This window comes from Oryza sativa, chromosome 8 (genome assembly GCF_034140825.1).
Source record: "Oryza sativa Japonica Group chromosome 8, ASM3414082v1".
Classification (NCBI taxonomy): Eukaryota; Viridiplantae; Streptophyta; class Magnoliopsida; order Poales; family Poaceae; genus Oryza; species Oryza sativa.
This window is the reverse complement of record NC_089042.1, coordinates 8,148,512-8,169,130: the sequence shown is the minus strand read 5'-3', so window position 1 is coordinate 8,169,130 and position 20,619 is coordinate 8,148,512. Positions and strand designations below refer to the sequence as shown.

Below are 20,619 nucleotides of genomic sequence, written 5' to 3'. Positions count from 1 at the left end.
GTTATGTTATGTTATTCAAACTTATAAGTGAAAGTATATTGATTTTTTAAATGTATGTCGTAGCTTTTAATTATATACTACTATAAATTTGATTTTAAAAATAATATAATTTTAATACAGGTTACGACGTGTACTACACGTGCACAGTAACGTGCACAGGTTACTGGTAGACGAAACGATGGAATCGGTTGGGCATTTTGGCCTACCGCCTCCAGGTGTCCGCAGTTACAGGGGTTGGGCGGGTCCCACGCGCTGGCTTGCCGCGTACGCCTCCTCCACGCCCTCTCTCTCGTCTTCTCTCGCCTCAGTTTTCAAAAATCAAATGCCCAACCATTTTTCGCCTCTCTCTTCCCCACCTCGCCTCCTTTCTCTCTCTCTCTCACCCTCCTCTTCTCAGTCTCACCCCCATTCGCAAAACCCTACTCCCTCGCGCTTCCCCGACCCATCCGCCATGGCGGCGCGGCGATCTCGCCTCGCCGCTCCGACGTCCTCCTCCGGTAAGCCCCCACCCCCCCTCCTCCCCGCGCCTTGACCCGTACGCCAAAAACCCTAACTAAATCCGCTCACTCTCTCTCTATACAGCCGCGGCCGCTTCGATGCAGCACGAGCTCCTCGAGGCGGCGGCCAGCGGCGACCTCCGCCACCTCAAGAGTACGCGGCGCTCACTCTCTCACTCACTCACCCCCAGCCTCCGCGATTTTGGGGATTTGGGTGGCGTTAATCTTCGGAATTGCTTTTGAATGTGCGCAGGGCTGGTGCGGGCGCTGGATAAGGTCAGGGGCCGCCTCCAGGAGGTGGTGGAGGCGGCGAGGACGGACGGCGGCATCTGGGCGCTGCAGCTCGCCGCGGGCAACGAGCAGCTGGAGGTGTGCCGCTACCTCGTCGAAGGGCTGCGCGTGGATGTGAACGCCGCCGATGATGAGGGTATGTTTCTGTTTTGTTGATCCGTAGTTAGTTGTGCTGGCATTTTAGGATTTGTGAATCTAAAAACCTGCTCTGTTTTGTGTTTTTTGGTGGGGGAAAATAGTTAATTGATTGCACAATGGGGAATTAACCAGTGTATTGGCTGTCGTGCAACTTATAAGATGATATACTTGTGTAATTAATTAAGTTGATCGGTTGCTTGATACGTACTAGGTTTTAGATATGATTGATGAGTTCACGGGACGCTGGAAATTTTGTGTGATTGTGTCTATTCCTAGCAGAGAAAAAGCACAAAATGATAAGCATGGGTTTACTCTTCATTGTCTTGTTATGTTATCCTCATTCATCATCGTATGCTTCATTAAAATATGCCATGTTCAACAATGAAATATTTCCTATCACTATCAGATACAAACATGTAACCGATTGAGAGGGAATTCTCTGTGATTGTTTGGTTACTCGCACTTGCGAAAATGCCCCAAAAGAATTCGTTGGTGTTATTAATACTTCAATTTCATCTCACGGGGATGGAAATTAATTTCCTACAGTTGATTCTGCATACTTACGGGTCTGTTAGAACTTTTAAAGTGAAATAGTTAGTCCTTTTTTCCAAACACAGTCTCAGGCCCTTCCACATTCCATTTCATGTGATTCCTGAATTTCATGTATGTGTGGTTCCATGCTTTGTAATCTTGCTGATCATATTTCTAAATATGATGCCCAGTGAAAAGTTTTCAGATGTACATTTCTTTTCTGATCCTGAATTTGTTTGCATCGATCTGTGTGCATGACAGGTAGAACACCTCTAGTTTTTGCGGTGATCGGTGAAAATGCTGCTATTGTCAAGTACCTTCTTGATCATGGTGCTGATCCAGACAAAGCTGATGATGACGGGCTAACCCCTCTACATTCCGCTGCTGGAATAGGTCCTCTCTATTCATATGCATCTCTGTTTTACACGCGTGCACCACAGGTTCACAGTTTTTTTTTCCTTTTGTTTGTAATATATTAGGCGGCGGTATTATGTTCTAACTAAGGTTTATTTGACCTCGTTCCAGGACAATTTATATTTCTTTCCCTTATGTTAGTGTGGAAGTAGATTATCTTCAAAGCTGATAGCTAAATTCTGTTGAGCTATCATTCACAACATCCTTATTCCTTAGGCTGTGTTCGGTAGTGCAGGATGGGAATTAATCCCTCCTGCACGCAAAACGGAGTGGTCTATTAGCATGTGATTAATTAAGTATTAGCTAATTTTTTTTTTGAAAAATGGATCAATATGACTTTTTAAAGCAACTTTCGCATAGAATTTTTTTTGCAAAAAACACACCGTTGTGTGCGGAAAATGAAAGAGATGAGTTGGGAACATGAAGTGCCGAACTCAGCCTTAAACATTTCAATGTCTATGGCAGGCAGTGTATTCTCTGAATGTTTTTTTTAATCAAATAAGTGTTCTTTTGTTATTCAATGGTGTGTGAAAAATATGTCCACATCCAAAATGTCCCCCTTTGCTTGATTTCAACAGTTATCAGTCCACCCAATTTCTTTGACTTGGCGAGTAGGGATTGTTGTTGTTTCTATGAAACGTTAACCCCTTTAGAATGATCTTTGTAGCCTATATGCAGGGAAAACTGAGGTCTGCCAAGAGCCAGATACAAATTAAGAAAAAAAGATTCAGGAAAAAAAAAACTTACCATCATTGCTTCTTGTATGCAGGAGATTGTGAAATGATAGAAACGTTGCTGGCAAAGGGGGCTGATATTGATCCGGTAGCTGATGAATGTGGGACGCCACTACATCTTGCTACTAAGGAATGACAAGTCGGTGCTATGAAGGTTTTATTGGATCATAATGCAGATGTAAGCTTAAGATCATGCTACTTCTGCCTTAAGTTGCATGTTCAACTGTAAACATAAACTAAGTTTGAACATTTGCTTTTTCTTCATTTGTTTGTTAGCTGTGTTGTTCTCATTCTCCATTGTAGTTACTCTTTGGTACTTTCATCCCTTGACGTTGTTTTGCTTTTTTGGTGCAATGTAAGTTAAGATGTGAAATGTGATCATGGCTCTTTAATTTGCAGCACAATTAAATTTTCAAATGTTTGTTCCTAGCTGTCTAGTTTTCTAGTTACATGTTATTCTTCAAGATCTCCTTGGTAGCAGCTGTTACAATAATCAGAAATACTTCATTGCTTCTGTTTAAATCCATAACGATGTATTCTCAAAGCTATAGTCCAGTCTATAGCTTTATAATCTCCATTCTTACGCAAGAGTAATGTTTAATGTTAACTGGGATCACCACTATTGTTTTATGTGAAAATCTATTATGCATGCTTTCATGTATGTATGGTTTTCAAAGAGCCAATTGCATGCATGGGACGATTTCTTCTGGGTGCATTGCCCTTTTATGCACTTGCCATAATGGTTGATTTTCTATCATGTTGCCATTCCTATGTAAGTGTCATGTGGAATCAATCACTCAAATAAGAAAAATCTACTAGTCAAGAGTTGACCAATAAGGCAGCTATGCAACATTGTGCTTATTTGTTTTTGAAAATTGCAATATCACGGGAAATGTTTCCTTCTTTTTTACTGAAAGCTTGGCATAGATATATGGTCATGTATATTTACCTTTCTGTTTGATATTTTTCTCCATCCAGTTATTATAATCAATTAATAGCAACTAATGTGCTTCACATCTCTCACTAGTGCAACAAGACGTACATGATGTTTGGATTGTATCCTATGACAACCCCTCTTTCAGGCTGTAAATGTTTCATCAGTGGAATGTGTGAAGCTCCTGGTTGAGGTATTGTACCTTCATCTTAGCTTTGTCAAGTTCTACCATTGCTCTGGGGTTGCTTACTTTATTAAAACATTCTTCCAACACTTCAGTTTGGAAGCCTTTAAATTTTACATTATTCACCTTAAAGAAACATTCCTTTTATGTGATAGGCTGGTGCTGATGTCAACTCAGATTGTATCTCAACTGCTGCACTTGATTCTGCAATGGGCAATGATGGTTCAACTGAGTGCTTAAATTTCTTAATGGAGGCTGGTGCCAACTATGGTGGCCCTAATGATGTAAGCTTTGCCTCTTTGCACTAGTAAACACTAAACACAAGCATATCGTACATGGCACTGTTCAAGACATAAGCTGTGGAACATAAGTGTCTGGTAAATGGCTTTCTATAATGTGGTAATAACCTTGACATCAAACTGAACCTCAAGAAAAAGAACCTGTTGTCATGTAATGTGGTAATTGCTCTAGTTTGTTGCCTTATGTGTTCTGAGTTCTTGAAGTGTTGTGTATCTACCTTCAGTAAATTTGTGTGTGAAATGGTGGCAATCATACTGACTGGAGTAGGAATATAAGTGATTCACTTCAGAGTACTGCAGCCTCGCCGCTTATCATCCATGTACCATTTTGTTTTGGGGACATATCCGGTAAAAATGAGCTAAGTGTTGAAAACTCGTGAAAATCATATCTAAAAGTTTTGTAAATTCATGAAAAAAATACTAGAGATAGGTGTAGATATGATATACATTCTCACCAAATCTCAAGTTCAAACTCAATTTCGTTTAGGAGTAACAAAAAAGACAAATTTCAGGTGAATAGTAACAGGACACTATTCACCTGAAATTTGTCTTTTTTGTTTCTCATAAACGAACTTGAGTTTGGAGTTAAGATTTGGTAAGAATGTATTTTATATCTACACCTATCTCTAGTATTTTTTTCATAAATTTACGAAACTTTTAGGTATGATTTTCACGAGTTTTCAACACTTAGCTCATTTTCACCGGATATGTCCTCTTTTGTTTTTTCACGTTAGACAAGTTAGGTTCATGTTTTTTTCTGTACTTGTAAGTTACTGCCTGATTGTGCTAACCTCAGTGAAGAGGTTTAGTTGTGTGTTTGGTGAGTTTTGTGAAAACCTAAGGTGCTTCTAGGATAGTTATTCAGTTGTTTTTGTCATCTTTAGTTTAGGGTCTATTCAGTTTGTGGCTGCAGTTTGCCACATTTCTGGCAGCCAAAGTTTGGCAACATCCTAGTGGAGGACATGATCCACCAACCTTGGCACCAGGTCCTTAGGTGCCTCCAAAATTCTATAATTAAGCTATGTTTATTATCTAACAGTCTGGTTGGATTCTTGCTGAATGTGAATTTATGCTGAAAACATCATGAAGGTGCATGTTGGCAAGTGATCCCACGTGATGCTTAAGTTGACTAATGGCTTTGTTCAAAACAATTTGACCATTCTACACAAAATATTTGTATGCTTCGCATGAGAAGTATATTGATGAAATGCCATATTTGCATGTACTTTTAAAATGAGTTGTTGGAATATTTACAAATATGTTATCAAGGAAATATTACGAATACTTTAAATATGAAATTTATATCTTATGTTTGCTTTTAAGTAATGTGAGATGACACATGTCCAATCGGAACAATTCAAATTTACTTATATTTTTGTTTGATTCTATTTTTCTTATACTGACCAAATTTACTTAAAATGTATAGTTTTTGTTCGAAATGGATAAATTGGTAGAAAATTTGCAGGGTACACTGATTCTAGATTTCTAGTGTCCCATCTTGTTAGAAGCAGTTATTGATTGTGACGTCATCTTAAATCTTTAGATTATATAGAAAACAGGAGATGAACTGGGTTAGTCTTGCACACTTACACTAGAATATGAGGCAAAATTTATGAGGATATTATATTGCTGGTTGTTTAAGTTTCCATTAATCTGGGAGCATATTACCCAATAATATTTATTACTGTATATTCTGGTTGTTAAGTTTCCATATAGTTATTGGAGCCTATTGCCCAATAATATTTTTACAGTACTGAGCATGGATGTAGGATGCTGTATGATTAGCATGACCACATAAGTACTTTGAAATCTAAACTTTATTCTTGTGCCAAATCAAGACCATGTTTTCCCAAACATTTACAGAACAGTCCTATGTAGTTTCTTTACTATTATAGCATTTTTCCATTCATTACTCATGTCTACATCTTTAATATTATCTATGGTTCAGGATCAACATGTGAATAAAAAGAAAATAGAAGAGTTGAAGACATCTGGGAATAAAGCAGTCGATAGAGAAGATTACATTTCTGCTTCAGCGTTCTACACTAAGGTGTGTTACAACGCCATATTCTGTGTTGTTTTCCTGCTTCTAGCTATGGTTGAGTCACCAAATGCGAGGCCATGTTATGAAAAGAAAACTTGCCGGTGGCATCGTCAGGGGTTAACTAGTTAACTACCTTGCAAAAATAGGGCTAGGATGACTTGAAAGGGATCAGGCTATTGTAAGGGGTAAAGATAGGCACTGATTTGTGTGTGGGTATTATATTGCTTAACAGAAGATTTTACAATAGTCTTCTTGTGTATAAGTGTATCAAGACTTGACACCTAAAACTAGAAACTCCTACCTTATCTCTGCCTTATTCCAAATGAAACAAATCTCCGAATGCTCCTCAACTTTCTTAACTTATGCTAGGTGACCAATCCACCAGCCCCGTCATGCCCTTGCTGCTGGTCCAATTTGGCTCTTGGTGTTCTAGCAGGAATTTGTCCTTACCAGGCCACAACTGTTCAACTAGGAATTTGTCTAGCAGGAATTCTTCCTGATTGTGTTAGGATCATTAGTTAATATAACTGGTACATTTATTAATGCAGTGCCTTTGCAGAGGACAGAATTGGAATTGCTGGTCTGCTGCATTTCCCTCACAAACTGAATTGTGTGCTGGAGGTGCAAATAAACCTGTGTTTGGGGAATACTATGTTTTTCAGGGCCAATGAGTCATTTTTCGACTTTAAAATTACTGCAGATACATTTACCACAAAGTAAAATTTTCTAAAAGCCTACCAATTGAATCACCGGTTGGGCGGCCCGGCAAATCAGGAACCTACTGCTTGATTGGTTAGCTCACTGCTTCAATAGAATGATGATGAAAAAGTGAATCTTGTACTCAAATGTAACTTATCTCCCATTCCTCATCCCTGTCAACTCGAAAGCTAGTAAGCAAGGGACCAATACAAGACCTGGTCTGGCCTGGACCAAAAAAAAAAGAATGTAACAAGGGGGCTTGTTTTGCTTGATTCGTTCTCTATCACCCTTCCATATTTTCAATGGGGTTAGGGAATCTTAAATCAGAACTTATTTGATCTGCAATTGACTTGCTTTTCTGTTGTGCTATATTGAATGAATTATATATGAGAAAGAGTTTCATAGGTTGACTTTTATTTCAAGAAAATTAAGGTATTTGCATACTTTATTAATATCTTGCACTAATAATAGTCAATGAGAAACCTTTTTCAGATTTCCATTAAAATGCTGACAAATTCGTATCTGTTTTTGATACTCAGCAAATATTCTAAGTGTTGCTTTAACTTATTGGATGCAGGCAATGGATCTTGACCCTAATGATGCAACCTTGTTCTCAAACAGGAGCCTTTGCTGGCTCTGCATGGGTGATGGAAAGAAGGCTTTTCTGGATGCTCTTGAATGCAGAGAAATGCGGCCCGATTGGCCAAAGGCCTGCTACCGGCTTGGTGCTGCTCTGATGACCCTGAAGGTGCAATAGAAGATCCTTTTGGCTAGTTTTTTGACCAATGCAAAGTGTTTTAAATAATTCACAAGGCCTTCATCATCAGGACTTCGAGAGCGCGTGCGATGCACTTTTTGATGGATTCAAGTTGGACCCGGACAATGCAGAGATTGAGCGTGCATTACGGTATACATAATACTCTTTTGCATTGTTGCATGCATGTTTCAGCACATCTCACTGTTAGTTATATATTGGAAACGTGTTATTTTGATTTCTCTTATGTGCTTACTTTAGGATGGGAATTTTACAGTTGCTCTTGCTTCCTAAAATCTTCATCTATGCTATCTATTTGCTAGATTTGTGCCATATCCTGTTTTTGTATCCTTCAATTGGTAGGGGTTGATTCATAACATGCCATCCATTACATTGGTCCACACAACACCATTTACATGCATAGAGTATTAAATATAGATAAATTAAAAAACTAATTGCACAGTTAGGGGGGAAATCATCGTGAGATGAATCTTTTGAGCCTAATTAGTCCATGATTAGCCATAAGTGCTATAGTAACCCCACATTTGGTAATGACGGATTAATTAGGCTCAAAAGATTCGTCTCGTGGTTTCCAGATGAGTTATGAAATTAGTTTTTTCATTCGTGTCCGAAAACCCCTTCCGACATGCGGTCAAACGTCCGATGTGACACCCAAAAATTTTCTTTTCACGAACTAAACAGGCCCAAGCTTTCTAGGCTGAAAAGGAAAGGGAAAAAAAAGTCAAAATAGAACTATGGAACACAAAATGGTGATCTGTGGCCCAAATGATGTAGATGGATGCTATTCCCTGTATTGCTTCTTTACCGATGTTCTTCTGTACTTATGTGGAATGCCAATGTTGTTCATGGCATGAACTGAATTATCCCTTCAATCAGAAGTTTCATGTTTTATTATACAAAAAGGGGTACCATTACATGTGACCATATTGTGATCAGTCACGCATCTGTGCCTAAAGACGTACAGTACACCATTATCCAACACTGATTGTGGCTGTGATGTGCAGGGAAGCTATGGAATCTCTGAAGATATCATCTAAAGGCACCAAGGCAACATGAACTCTGCCCTTATGTTGAGACACATCTCGTGAATCAGATGTGTGGATCGCGTCCTCTTTTTCTAGTCAAGTAGTGACCGCAGAAATGCTTACTGCGAAGCATTTCCCATGTTTCCGAGGGCGAAAATATAGCGAAGTTGCTTTTGTGCATTACCCAATGTGTCGCCACTGCTTCTCGTTTGTTATCTTTTGTGCATCCGAGGTGGTAATGTTTAGTACTAGCAAATTTTTGTTTCTGGCTTGATTTTTGCTGTGAAGCGTCTGCCCGTATACGTCGGTCATAAACACTGTCGGTGGTGGGTGTGTTAATGAGGGAAGGCCGCCTCATGTAGTCATGTGCCGCCGCCTAAGCTGCTCCTCGCGGCTCTTTTACATGGACCGCTGACCGGGTTCGGCAGTGCGATCGATTAGGAATAAAAGTTTTATGTATACTAGAAGTATAAGCGCGGCGTCATATAGAGTTAATACGAAGCATATAATATAAGTATATGGTGTACGGTACAGAAAAATGTTGTACAATAAATTAGTAGAAATACAGAACACATTGCAGCTCGTTTTGCCCGCAAATGGAAATAACATAATTTTGAATTTACTCATGTTCCCGAGTTCCGGCGGTATAACTCCAGTAAGTTTGTTCTCATGTAAATATCTGAAGAGAAAAATGACAGTAAGTGCTATAGAAGAGAACTTACTTTCAGAAAACTGAAAATGCATAGTAAGATGCACTTACTTTCTTCTCTTCTTCTTCTCCTTGTACCGTGTAAGAGCATTATCTCTGCTGCCTCCAGCAGATGAACTTTCAGGACCAGGAGGATGCCAGGGTGGCTCACCCATAAGGATCATTGACAATACCCCACAATCTTAAAATCTCCAGCACTACTTTCACCAGTCAAACCAGAGAAGGAAAGGGATATGCTGGACATAGCCTTCCTACCAGGAATACAATGGCTGGAATCAGCCCTTGCAGCTGGGTTTGACATCCCAGTATCAACAGATGCGACATTGTTACATTCTGGCTGGTGCACAGGTTTGGGCTGCTGAAAGTACAAGAATTTGACAAAACTTGAACATTCAGAGTCAGATTTGCTGATAAGATGAACGAAACCTTAAAAAAAATGACAGTAAGTCATGGCCTTTGAACAAACAATATCATCAGAAAGGGATACTCCAACAACAGAACCTGGAGCCCCTAAATTCAACAATTATACAAGGCTAAAAAAATCATTCCAATTTCAACCAAACTTCCAATTTTAACGTGAACTAAACACACCCTTCGTCAACCTCTGAAAGGGGACATGAAAACAAGCAGTCATGTACGAACATAAAAATCACCAGAAGAGTTGATCTGAGCTTCTCTGCCCAACAAGAAAAATTCAAGAAATTGGTACTGCACGAAATAAATGCTAACATAAGTTCTAAATTCCAACTGACATTAATGAATCTGGAGCCCAGAAAATTCAGAACACAAAACGTAGTACATACATGAACCTTGTCTAGTAGTAAAGTGTAAAGTTCAGAATGTCCATCGATCCAGTTGAACAAAAAAAAATCAAACTCATAAACGGCGCTGAGGTAGTAGTATGTGTATAAAAAAGAAAATAAAACCTGTGGAAGAGATATCAGATATAGCACCTGTAAACTTGGTCCATGAAATAAAAACACAACTTTCCTGCAGAAAAATTGGACATACAGACATACAGTAAGCCAACGAAAAAACCAGGACAACACGTAGAACCAATCGGGGCAGCAAAAATTAAGAGATTTGCTGCCGTTCGAAGAAGGAAAATTTAGTCGAACAAAATTCAGAATCAACCACCGCTGACGCATTGACAGGTAAAAAAAAAAAGAACAGTGGATTCTCTGAAGAACACAAAAGAAAGATTCCTGCAGAGTATAGGCGGATGTGCTTGCTCCAGATATGCACCATATGCAACACAACTCCCAGTTGCTTGATGCCCTCCTTCCTGCACATAACAGCAAACTTGCCAACTGCGTTCATCACATGCTCCGCGCACCTATAGAGGAAAAACCATTCAGATGAGGAAGAAAGGGTCAGGACACGGAAAGTGCAAAAAAATCAGATCTTGTCAATCAAACAAAACAACAGAAAAACAAACACTTTCCTCTGCTCCATCCAACGGCACATTCTGGGCAAGGGCGTTGACGTCCTTCAGCGGCAGACTCCGTCACTATGATGTTGAGGGAGGCGCACTCCAGTCGAAGGCTCGGTGCTGAGCCAGCCCCTCGTTATCTCGCAGGTTGGGGAGGACACTTTTGGGGGTCGTTCGAGTGGTCGAGGCAGGTGAAGTCGTCGTCCCTTTCCCACTGCGGTGCTGCTCCAGCCGGTGGGGATGGGGATGAGCTGACCCGGAGAGAGAAGCGGCAGAAAGCAATAGGTAGGAGGAGTGGTGGAGAGGTAGAGAGCGCGGCGCACGGAGAGACGGGTTGGGAGGGAGCCCGCGGAGAGGTTGGAGGGCCGATGTGCCTTGTCGGGTTGAGGGGGAAAGAAGGGTGCTCGCCGTCGCATGCACCTCCCCTCCCTTGCCAATCTAGGGGGTCGAGATCCACTCAATCCAGGGGGAGGCGGACGACGAAGGCAGCGACAGAGGGAGGACGCACCACGGCGACGACGGCGGCCGGCGGAGCGGGGCGCAGTGGGGACCTCCGCCAGGCCAAGGTCCACCTCCCCCGATCTGCACGGTGTGGGAATGGCGGCAGGAGGCATCACTTGAGAGGAGGAGATGCGGGAGGGCGAGCGCCGGCGCTGATGGGCCGACGACGGAGGCGGATTCGAGGGGAGGACAATGGTGGTGGTGCTTAGGGAGGTGGCGAGGACGGAGGAAGGCGGTCGACGATGGCGGCGACGGAGAGAGGGCGCACACCACGTCGGGGCGAGGGAGGGGGGAGGGGAGGCGGACGACGAAAGCGGCGACAGGAGAGGCCTTACCACGGCGAGGACGGCGGCCGGGCGGCAGCCCCAGGCTGGCGGCGGCGCGGGGCGTAGTGGGGAGGAGGTGGGAATGGGGAACGATAGGGTGGGGATGGAGGGAAGCAGATCCTACGTTAGAGGGACGTACTTCGCTTCATCAGCGTCATTCCGAATCCTACGGCGACGGCGCGATTTCCTTTTTCATCGTCCTTCGGCCCAGTAGCTGTCCAGAGTTCGGCCCAGTTGTCAGTTGCGGAGGCCGAAGGGGAAAAACAGAGCAGCGAAAATGAATTAGAAAGTGAAACAGAGCAACGAAGGTGAGAAAGATTAGTCATATGGCCCGCCCAACCGGCCTACAATTATAATAGCCAAAGTGCCCAACCAAACATCCCCTTGGTCGCTCCCTCTCCTCCTGTCTCCTCCCGACCTCCGCCGATGGCGCTGCTGCCCGACGTCCGGAGGCGAGCAGCCATCTGCGGATGCTCCAGGAGGATCTTGATCGTGCCGGTGTGTAGTTCTCCGCGGCATCGGTGACGGCTGCGGCCGGACGGCATGAGGCTTCAGCTCCAGCCAGATCGACGGTGCCCTCGCCGCCGAGCCTCCATGGAGACCAGGTACGGGGTACGCGCCCGCCTCTAGTGCTAAGGTCGGGTCTGCGCGACGCGCTTTGGCTCGGACTGAATCCATCCCGCAATCAGTTTTTGTCCCACGTCGCTTAGAGCAAGGCTAATAGTATAGCCCGCTGCTGGCTAATAGCCCATGGCTAAAGACAATTACTAGTACAATAGATTGTCTATTAGCTAGCTGCATCTTATAATCAAATAATTAATTATAACATGCACATATCAATATATGTGATCAGGAGTGAATTGTATCCTTGTAGCTATTTGTGTTGTGAGATGAACTTTGTTCACCAAACACCAAGATCATTTCACAGATCATGCCAACCAAGTTATCTGTTGTATAAAAATTACTTCATACAAAGCACTAGTGTTTCGTGGGCAAGAAGAGCTCACGAGGAAGGAGTATATTTCCTAGCCGGATTTTTGTTGAACGGTGTGGCGTGAGAGTTTTTCACCGGCCGAGTCTTTCGCTGATGCATGGACGACGATTACGCACGGACGATGGAGATGGATTCGCGCACGGTGGGGGGGAAGGGGATCGTGCGCCTCACGGGATCGGGCTGAGGATGTGCGGGCCCCACAAACCGCGTTGTTTAGCGCTAGGGTCGACTGCTCGCGAGCGATACGGCGTGGAGAGAAGCGCTAGCGCCCGGCGACAATTTAGTCGCTCGCTTCATTCTCTCTCATCCTTTCTCTCTCATCCACATAGGAAAATGATGATGTGGCACTGTTTTGGAGCCCGCTGAGTCAGCCTATTGTACCTGCTCTTATTCTCAGAACGCGCGACCTCTTTAGAGCACGTATAATAGTGAGCTATAAGCTTACTATAAGCTTAGGTGGAGGAGAGAGGTAGTGAAAAATTAAGGATGTTGGCTCTCATGCAAGAGCTAGCTTATCACAAGCTCCAACACAAATGCATTAAATGTGTAAGTGAGAGATAGAGAGAGGAGAAGAAAATTGTAGCCAACCTTATAGCTAATCTATTATATATATTGGCTTTAAAATAGGCTAATAGTAGGAAGTGGGCTCTATTATTATCCTTGCTCTTATAAACGCTAGTTGATTATGTGGTGTCGCCTCCCCGGAGACACCCACACCGACTAGATACAACAGTAAGATCCCCACCGTGGCCACGGCTTGGCGGATACCTTCTGCTGTAAAAATTAAAAATGGAGCAGTCATAAGGTCCCCTCCCATTACGGGGCACGGCAGGCGCCTGCCGGTTAGGCTGCATCCATAATACGTTAAGATGTCAAATACGGCATACATATAGTCGGGTCTCCCGGTGGAGGCAGCGCTAGACATTAGCGCTTTGCTTTTTGAAATTTTGTATGATCAAATTATTATTTTTCCGTTGATTAATTATACAATAGCAGCAATGGAGGCCTGCATTAGAACCCCCTCTGCGTTTGAATTCCAATTTCCTTTGCGTTTGAATTATACTTACCAGCTTAACTTATCTGAAGATGTTGTCCTTTTTTCTTTTTATAATTTTCTCGGAGTGAATCAACCATGATGCCATAATGCATGCTAACGATGGAGTGTTTAAAATCTTGTCTTGATTGCCCCTGCAGGACCTTATTGTTCAGCTTCTATACTCATTTTGTTTCTGCCACTTTCTAGAGTTAAACCCTGGCTAGATAGGTCTTCTCCATGTCTTTGTATTTTAAAGCATTCTAAAACTATGCTCTACCTTTGTTAGCACATTAGTGTGTGCATCTGGGAATTTGGGTCTAGGGGTGGGCAAAATAAACCAAAATCAAAAGGCAAGCATGCCAGAACCGAGTTGCTACTTGTGGAGATTATGGATATCCCATATCTACACGGCGATGGTATTTGGATTGAATACAGGATACCAAATATAGATAGAATATCTTATTTGTGTCTCGGGTTTGTCTCTCAACTTGTACATCAAGGAAATACCTTGAGACTTAGTCGGTTACGACTGTATTTTATCTGTATCTGCATATTCCGTTAGGGATATAGATTATCTTTTGTAACACGGACTCCTTCCCATATATAAGGGGGGTCCGGGTGCCTCTAGGGGCATATGTTGATTTTCTCCAAATCATACAATCAATAAGACACTCGGCGGATTCATCCCCGGACAGGAGTAGGGTATTACTTCTTGAATAAGAAGGCCTGAACCTGTATAAATCTTTTGTCTCCAAACCCATACACTTCTCCAGCTTGATAGCCACCCCCTTTTATTATTGCCGAAATCTAGTTTCGACAGTTGGCGCGCCAGGTAGGGGTTGCGTCAAGCTTTTCGCCGATCAGTGCAATGGGTTCCGTCTCCGGCATCGACGACCTCGTCTTCCCACCCGGGCAGACGTTTCGGTTCGGCAGCCTCGACTTCGTCACCAACAACTTCGGCAAGATCTCTATCCTTGACTCGGAGTCAGACCAGTCGGGAGAGAACCGGATTTCAGTCCCGTTTGGACTCCCAAACGCGGCTGAAAGTTACTTCAAGACCATCTCAATCGAGTTGGCTTCAAACCACTCAGGCGAGATCGCATCTTCTCCAACAACACCGGATCAAGATGATGGGGCTTACCCACCAATCCTGATGAAGCTCCCCGACGATTTAGCGGCCGTCTCCATCACGACAGCGTCTCCATCCCGTAGGCCTAGGCGGAAGTCGGCTTCAACACCGATTTCGCCTAGCTTCAGGGAAGTCGGCGTCATCCTCCAACCACTCGGCACGGTTTCGACGGATCAGCTGGATGGCTACTACAGCTCTCCCACCGTCGACTCGCGTCCCACCGACATCGTGGAGTACGACGAGTTTAGCTCTCGCTACAACGACCCGGATCTCGACGACTTCGACGGAAGCCTAGATGACAACTACACCCCTCTCTACTTCGGCGTCTTCATGGCCGATAACGAGACGGAGGAGCAACGCCAAGCCCGGGAAACCGAAGCACGTCGCGAGACTGAGCGTCGCCGACTGGAGGAGGAGCGTCAAGCACAAGAACAAGAACGGCTACGGCGTGAGCAGCAGGAGCGTGAGCGGACCGCGAAGGAGGCTGAGGATCGACGGCAGCGAGCCTTGGAAGCAGGGCGCCGAGCGCGTGATTTCATCGGCCAACAAGATGTTGAAGGGACACCGGTTTTCCGCACCCCTCAACAGAATGCGGTTGCCGCGATCACCCTCCTCGACACCCTCCTCAAGGAAAACGAGCTCAATCGATCTGATCACGTCGTCAACATCTTGAACCAGACGAAGACCATGATTGCGGCTTCGGTCCCAGTTAACTCCGAAAGCGTCTGCACGCCGACTGGCAGCCGAGTCCCTCACTTCCGATCTCATGACTACCGTCATCCAAGCCTCAGCATCACCGGCGCAGGATCCAATCGCAGGAGCAGGGGACACGACGAGCGGTCCGTTCACTCACCTCCCGACCATCATGGGGAGCGCCGAGTGGAACGGCCTCGCTCACCACCTCGTCGCCGCCCCGTCGATCTTCGCGACACAATCATACAGCGCCGAGCAGCTCGAGGCCATCATCATTCGCCGGACCGCCACGACGATGACCTTGACGGAGTAGCAGCCTTCACCGACGACCTGCGTCGAGTGGATTGACCAGCCAGCTTCAAGCCGACTGGAATAGAGAAGTATGACGGTACCACTAACCCAGAATCGTGGCTTACCGTCTACGGTCTCGCAATCTGCGCAGCAGGAGGAGACAGCAAGGCCATGGCGAACTATTTACCAGTGGCTTTAGCAGATTCCGCCCGATCTTGGCTCCATGGATTGCCCCGTGGTACAATTGGATCTTGGGCCGAATTACGCGATCACTTCATCGCCAACTTCCAAGGCACCTTCGAGCGTCCCGGCACACAATTCGACCTCTACAACGTTATTCAGAAGTCCGGAGAATCCCTTCGAGATTACATCCGGCGATTTTCTAAACAACGTAACAAAATCTCCGACATCACCGACGACGTTATCATCGCCGCATTCACCAAAGGGATTCGCCACGAACAATTGGTCGGCAAGTTCGGGCGTAAGCCTCCCAGGACAGTCAAGCTTATGTTTGAAAAAGCCAACGAGTACGCCAAAGCTGAAGACGCCGTCACCGCATCAAAGCAGTCGGGTCCCAGTTGGAAGCCAAACAAGGGTACGCCGGCTACGGGAGGAGGTGGAAGTAACAATCATAAGGACCGCAAGCGTAAGCCTGAGGAACTTGTTGCAACCGCCACTCACTCTTCTCGACAGCGTTCGCGCGTCAACACGTTCGACAAGATCATGAACTCCCAATGCCCGCACCATCCTAACTCCAACCACGTGGCCAAAGATTGTTTCGTCTACAAGCAGTTTGCGGAGCAATACACCAAGACTACACGGAAGAACTCCGACGAAGAACAAAGCACGTCGAGGAAGAAGGACGACGGCGACACCCCGGCAGGATTTCAAGACCACCGCAAGGAGCTCAACCATATCTTCGGCGGCCCCCTGGCTTATGAGTCTAAAAGGAAACAAAAGTTGACCGAGCGGGAGATCAATGCTGTTCAGCCCGACACGCCCCAGTATCTTCGATGGTCAGAGATTGCAATCAAGTTTGACCGCTCGGATCATCCTGACCGAGTGGTCCACCCGGGGCGGTACCCCCTGGTACTAGACCCAGTGGTCCGTAATGTCAAGCTTCGCAGAACCCTCATCGACGGTGGCAGTGCACTTAATATCCTCTTCGCCAAGACCTTGGATGATATGCAGATTCCTCGCTCCGAGCTAAAACCAAGCAATGCGCCTTTTCACGGAGTAATTCCAGGATTATCCGCAACTCCACTCGGCCAGATCACCCTCCCGGTCACTTTTGGCACTCGGGAAAACTTCCGCACAGAGAATATCAGCTTTGAAGTCGCCGATTTCGAGACAGCATACCATGCCATACTCGGACGCCCGGCGTTAGCCAAGTTTATGGCCGTCCCGCACTACACTTACATGATGATGAAGATGCCTGGTCCCCGAGGAGTCCTATCCCTACGGAGCGACATCAAGCAAGCCGTCACATGCGACAAGGAGAGTTGCGACATGGCCCAAACCCGCGAGATGGCGTCTGCCCGAGAGGATATCCGACTGGCTGCAGCCACGGCGAGCGAAGGAGAAGTGCCTGCTACCAAGATTTCAAAAAGTGGAGAAAGCGAAGCCAAGACTAAAAAGATTCCCCTAGATCCTTCTGATTCTACTAAAACTGCTGTAATAGGCGCCGAGTTAGATTGTAAATAGGAAAGCGCGCTCATCACCTTTCTTCAGAACAATAAAGATATCTTTGCGTGGAAACCATCTGATATGCCCGGTATTCCTAGAGAGGTGATTGAGCACTCCTTACATGTCAAAGAAGATGCCAAGCCTATCAAACAATGACTCCGCCGATTCGCACAAGACAGGAAGGATGCGATCAAGGAGGAATTAACCAAGCTGTTAGCGGCAGGCTTCATCAAAGAAGTCCTTCATCCCGACTGGCTAGCAAACCCGGTTCTAGTTCGGAAGAAAACGGGGCAATGGCGCATGTGTGTTGATTATACTGACCTCAACAAATCTTGCCCTAAAGATCCTTTTGGGTTGCCTCGCATTGACCAGGTAGTCGACTCGACCGCCGGCTGTGAGCTTCTCAGTTTTTTGGATTGCTACTCGGGGTATCATCAGATCCGACTGAAGGAATCCGACTGCTTGAAGACTTCATTCATCACGCCCTTTGGAGCTTACTGCTATGTCACCATGCCGTTCGGACTAAAAAACGCAGGAGCAACTTATCAACGTATGATCCAGAGATGCTTCTCAACGCAGATCGGCCGCAACGTTGAAGCCTATGTGGATGATGTAGTCGTCAAGACCAAGCAAAAGGATGATTTGATCTCAGATCTAGAAGAAACCTTCGCGAGCATCCGCGCTTTCAGGATGAAATTAAACCCTGAAAAGTGCACCTTCGGAGTACCGTCAGGGAAGCTGCTTGGTTTTATGGTGTCTCATAGAGGCATCCAAGCCAACCCGGAGAAAGTTACTGCTATCCTCAACATGAAACCGCCAAGTACCCAGAAAGATGTTCAGAAGCTGACTGGATGCATGGCGGCGCTCAGCCGATTTGTTTCAAGACTTGGCGAGCGGGGGATGCCCTTCTTTAAGCTACTGAAGAAAACAGATGATTTCCAGTGGGGACCCGAAGCACAGAAGGCCTTCGAAGATTTCAAGAAACTCCTCACCGAGCCACCAGTCTTAGCCTCACCACACCCGCAGGAGCCGTTGTTGCTATATGTATCAGCCACCTCCCAGGTTGTGAGCACAGTCTTGGTCGTTGAGCGCGAGGAAGAAGGCCATGTCCAGAAAGTCCAGCGACCGATTTACTTTGTCAGCGAGGTCCTAGCCGACTCCAAAACGAGGTACCCTCAGGTTCAGAAGCTATTATATGGTATTCTAATTACTACCAGGAAGCTATCTCACTACTTTCAAGGTCACTCGGTAACGGTGGTCACATCATTTCCACTCGGTGATATACTGCACAACCGCGAAGCAAACGGACGGATTGCCAAGTGGGCTTTGGAGTTGATGTCTTTGGACATATCATTCAAGCCCCGAATTTCAATCAAGTCCCAAGCGTTAGCTGATTTTGTCGCCGAATGGACCGAGTGCCAGGAGGATACCCCCGCGGAGAAAATGGAGCACTGGACCATGCATTTCGACGGATCAAAACGACTTTCGGGCACTGGAGCAGGAGTGGTTTTAATTTCCCCAACTGGAGAAAGATTAAGCTATGTGCTTTGGATACATTTTTCGGCGTCCCACAACGTCGCCGAGTATGAGGCGCTCCTTCATGGACTGCGGATTGCAATCTCCCTAGGGATAAAGCGTCTAATAGTTCGAGGCGATTCACAACTGGTCGTCAACCAAGTTATGAAAGAGTGGTCCTGCCTTGACGACAACATGATGGCATATCGACAAGAGGTACGCAAATTGGAAGACAAGTTCGATGGACTCGAGCTCAGTCACGTTCTTCGACACAACAATGAAGCCGCCGACAGACTTGCCAACTTTGGATCCAAGCGCGAGGTGGCGCCCTCCGATGTTTTCGTCGAACACCTTTATACGCCGACAGGACCTCACAAAGATACTACTCAAGTTGCGGGCACTCATGACGTAGCTATGGTTGAAGCCGACTGGCGAGAGCCCCTCATACGATTTTTAACTTCTCAAGAACTCCCCCAAGACAAAGATGAAGCCGAGCGGATTTCAAGGCGGAGCAAACTTTATGTTATGCATGAAGCTGAGTTGTACAAGAAAAGCCCTTCAGGGATTCTGCAACGCTGCGTATCTTTAGAGGAAGGGAGACAATTGCTGAAAGACATACATTCTGGGATATGCGGAAACCATGCTGCCGCACGCACCATTGTCGGCAAAGCTTACCGGCAGGGTTTTTTTTGGCCTACTGCAGTGTCCGACGCCGACAAAATTGTGCGCACGTGCGAAGGTTGCCAATTTTTCGCCAGACAAATTCATCTACCAGCTCAAGAGTTGCAGACCATCCCACTGTCTTGGCCGTTTGCGGTTTGGGGGCTCGACATGGTTGGCCCGTTTAAAAAGGCAGTCGGCGGTTACACGCACCTCTTTGTGGCCATTGACAAATTCTCCAAGTGGATTGAAGCTAAACCGGTTGTCACAATCACAGCAGATAACGCTCGAGACTTCTTCATCAACATTGTGCATAGATTTGGAGTGCCCAATCGGATCATCACTGATAATGGCAGACAATTCACTGGCGGAGTTTTTAAAGACTTTTGTGAAGACTTTGGAATTAAGATTTGCTATGCCTCAGTGGCGCATCCCATGAGCAATGGACAGGTGGAGCGAGCCAATGGCATGATACTTCAAGGGATTAAAGCGCGTGTTTTTGACCGGCTAAAACCCTATGCCGGCAAATGGGTGAAACAGCTGCCATCAGTACTTTGGTCTTTGCGAACTACACCCAGTCGGGCCACAGGCCAATCACCTTTTTTCCTTGTCTATGGGGCAGAAGCAATGTTGCCGAGTGAAGTCGAATTCGAGTCTTTGCGCTTTCGAAATTTCCGCGAAGAACGATACGAAGAGGACCGAGTGGATGACTTGCACCGATTGGAAGAAGTCCGCGAAGCGGCTTTGATTCAGTCGGCTCGATACTTACAAGGGCTGCGACGTTATCATAATCGCAATGTTCGATCCCGTGCCTTTCTAGTCGGCGACCTGGTTTTAAGGAAAATTCAAACTACACGAGATCGGCACAAGTTATCTCCTTTATGGGAAGGGCCATTTATCATCTCTGAAGTCACCCGGCCAGGTTCCTATCGACTCAAGCGCGAAGACGGTACACTTGTCGACAATTCTTGGAACATCGAACATCTTCGTCGTTTCTACGCTTAGGCTTATCATTGTACTTCCCTATCTTGACTGTCAACATCAAGTTTTCTTCTTGAAGTTGTCAGTCGGGGGCTATCATC

At 45.4% G+C, this 20,619-nt stretch overlaps 2 protein-coding genes and 1 pseudogene across 2 annotated transcripts; 2 read left to right on the top strand and 1 right to left on the bottom strand.

Annotated features, from left to right (window-relative positions):
• Nucleotides 1-381: 381 nt before the first annotated feature.
• Nucleotides 382-8,831, top strand: LOC4345005 (uncharacterized; annotated as a pseudogene).
• A 220-nt stretch (nt 8,832-9,051) lies between these two features.
• LOC4345004 (uncharacterized) lies at nt 9,052-11,632 on the bottom strand. The gene is made up of 2 exons (XM_066303441.1): nt 9,326-11,632; nt 9,052-9,244 (listed from the first exon to the last, which is right to left on the bottom strand). Exon 1 carries the CDS (start codon nt 10,420-10,422, stop codon nt 9,856-9,858), a length of 567 nt encoding a protein of 188 aa, XP_066159538.1. The 5' UTR covers nt 10,423-11,632; the 3' UTR covers nt 9,052-9,244; nt 9,326-9,855.
• Nucleotides 11,633-15,847: 4,215 nt separating this feature from the next.
• Nucleotides 15,848-17,380, top strand: LOC136351304 (uncharacterized). Its single transcript, XM_066303306.1, has one exon. The coding sequence runs from the start codon at nt 15,848-15,850 to the stop codon at nt 17,378-17,380; it is 1,533 nt and encodes a 510-aa protein (XP_066159403.1).
• Nucleotides 17,381-20,619: the final 3,239 nt, after the last annotated feature.

Bases quoted from the DNA above. Each gene is read 5' to 3' on its own strand.
- LOC4345004 (XM_066303441.1), bottom strand. From the start codon at position 10,422: ATGCGTCAGCGGTGGTTGATTCTGAATTTTGTTCGACTAAATTTTCCT.
- LOC136351304 (XM_066303306.1), top strand. From the start codon at position 15,848: ATGGCGAACTATTTACCAGTGGCTTTAGCAGATTCCGCCCGATCTTGG.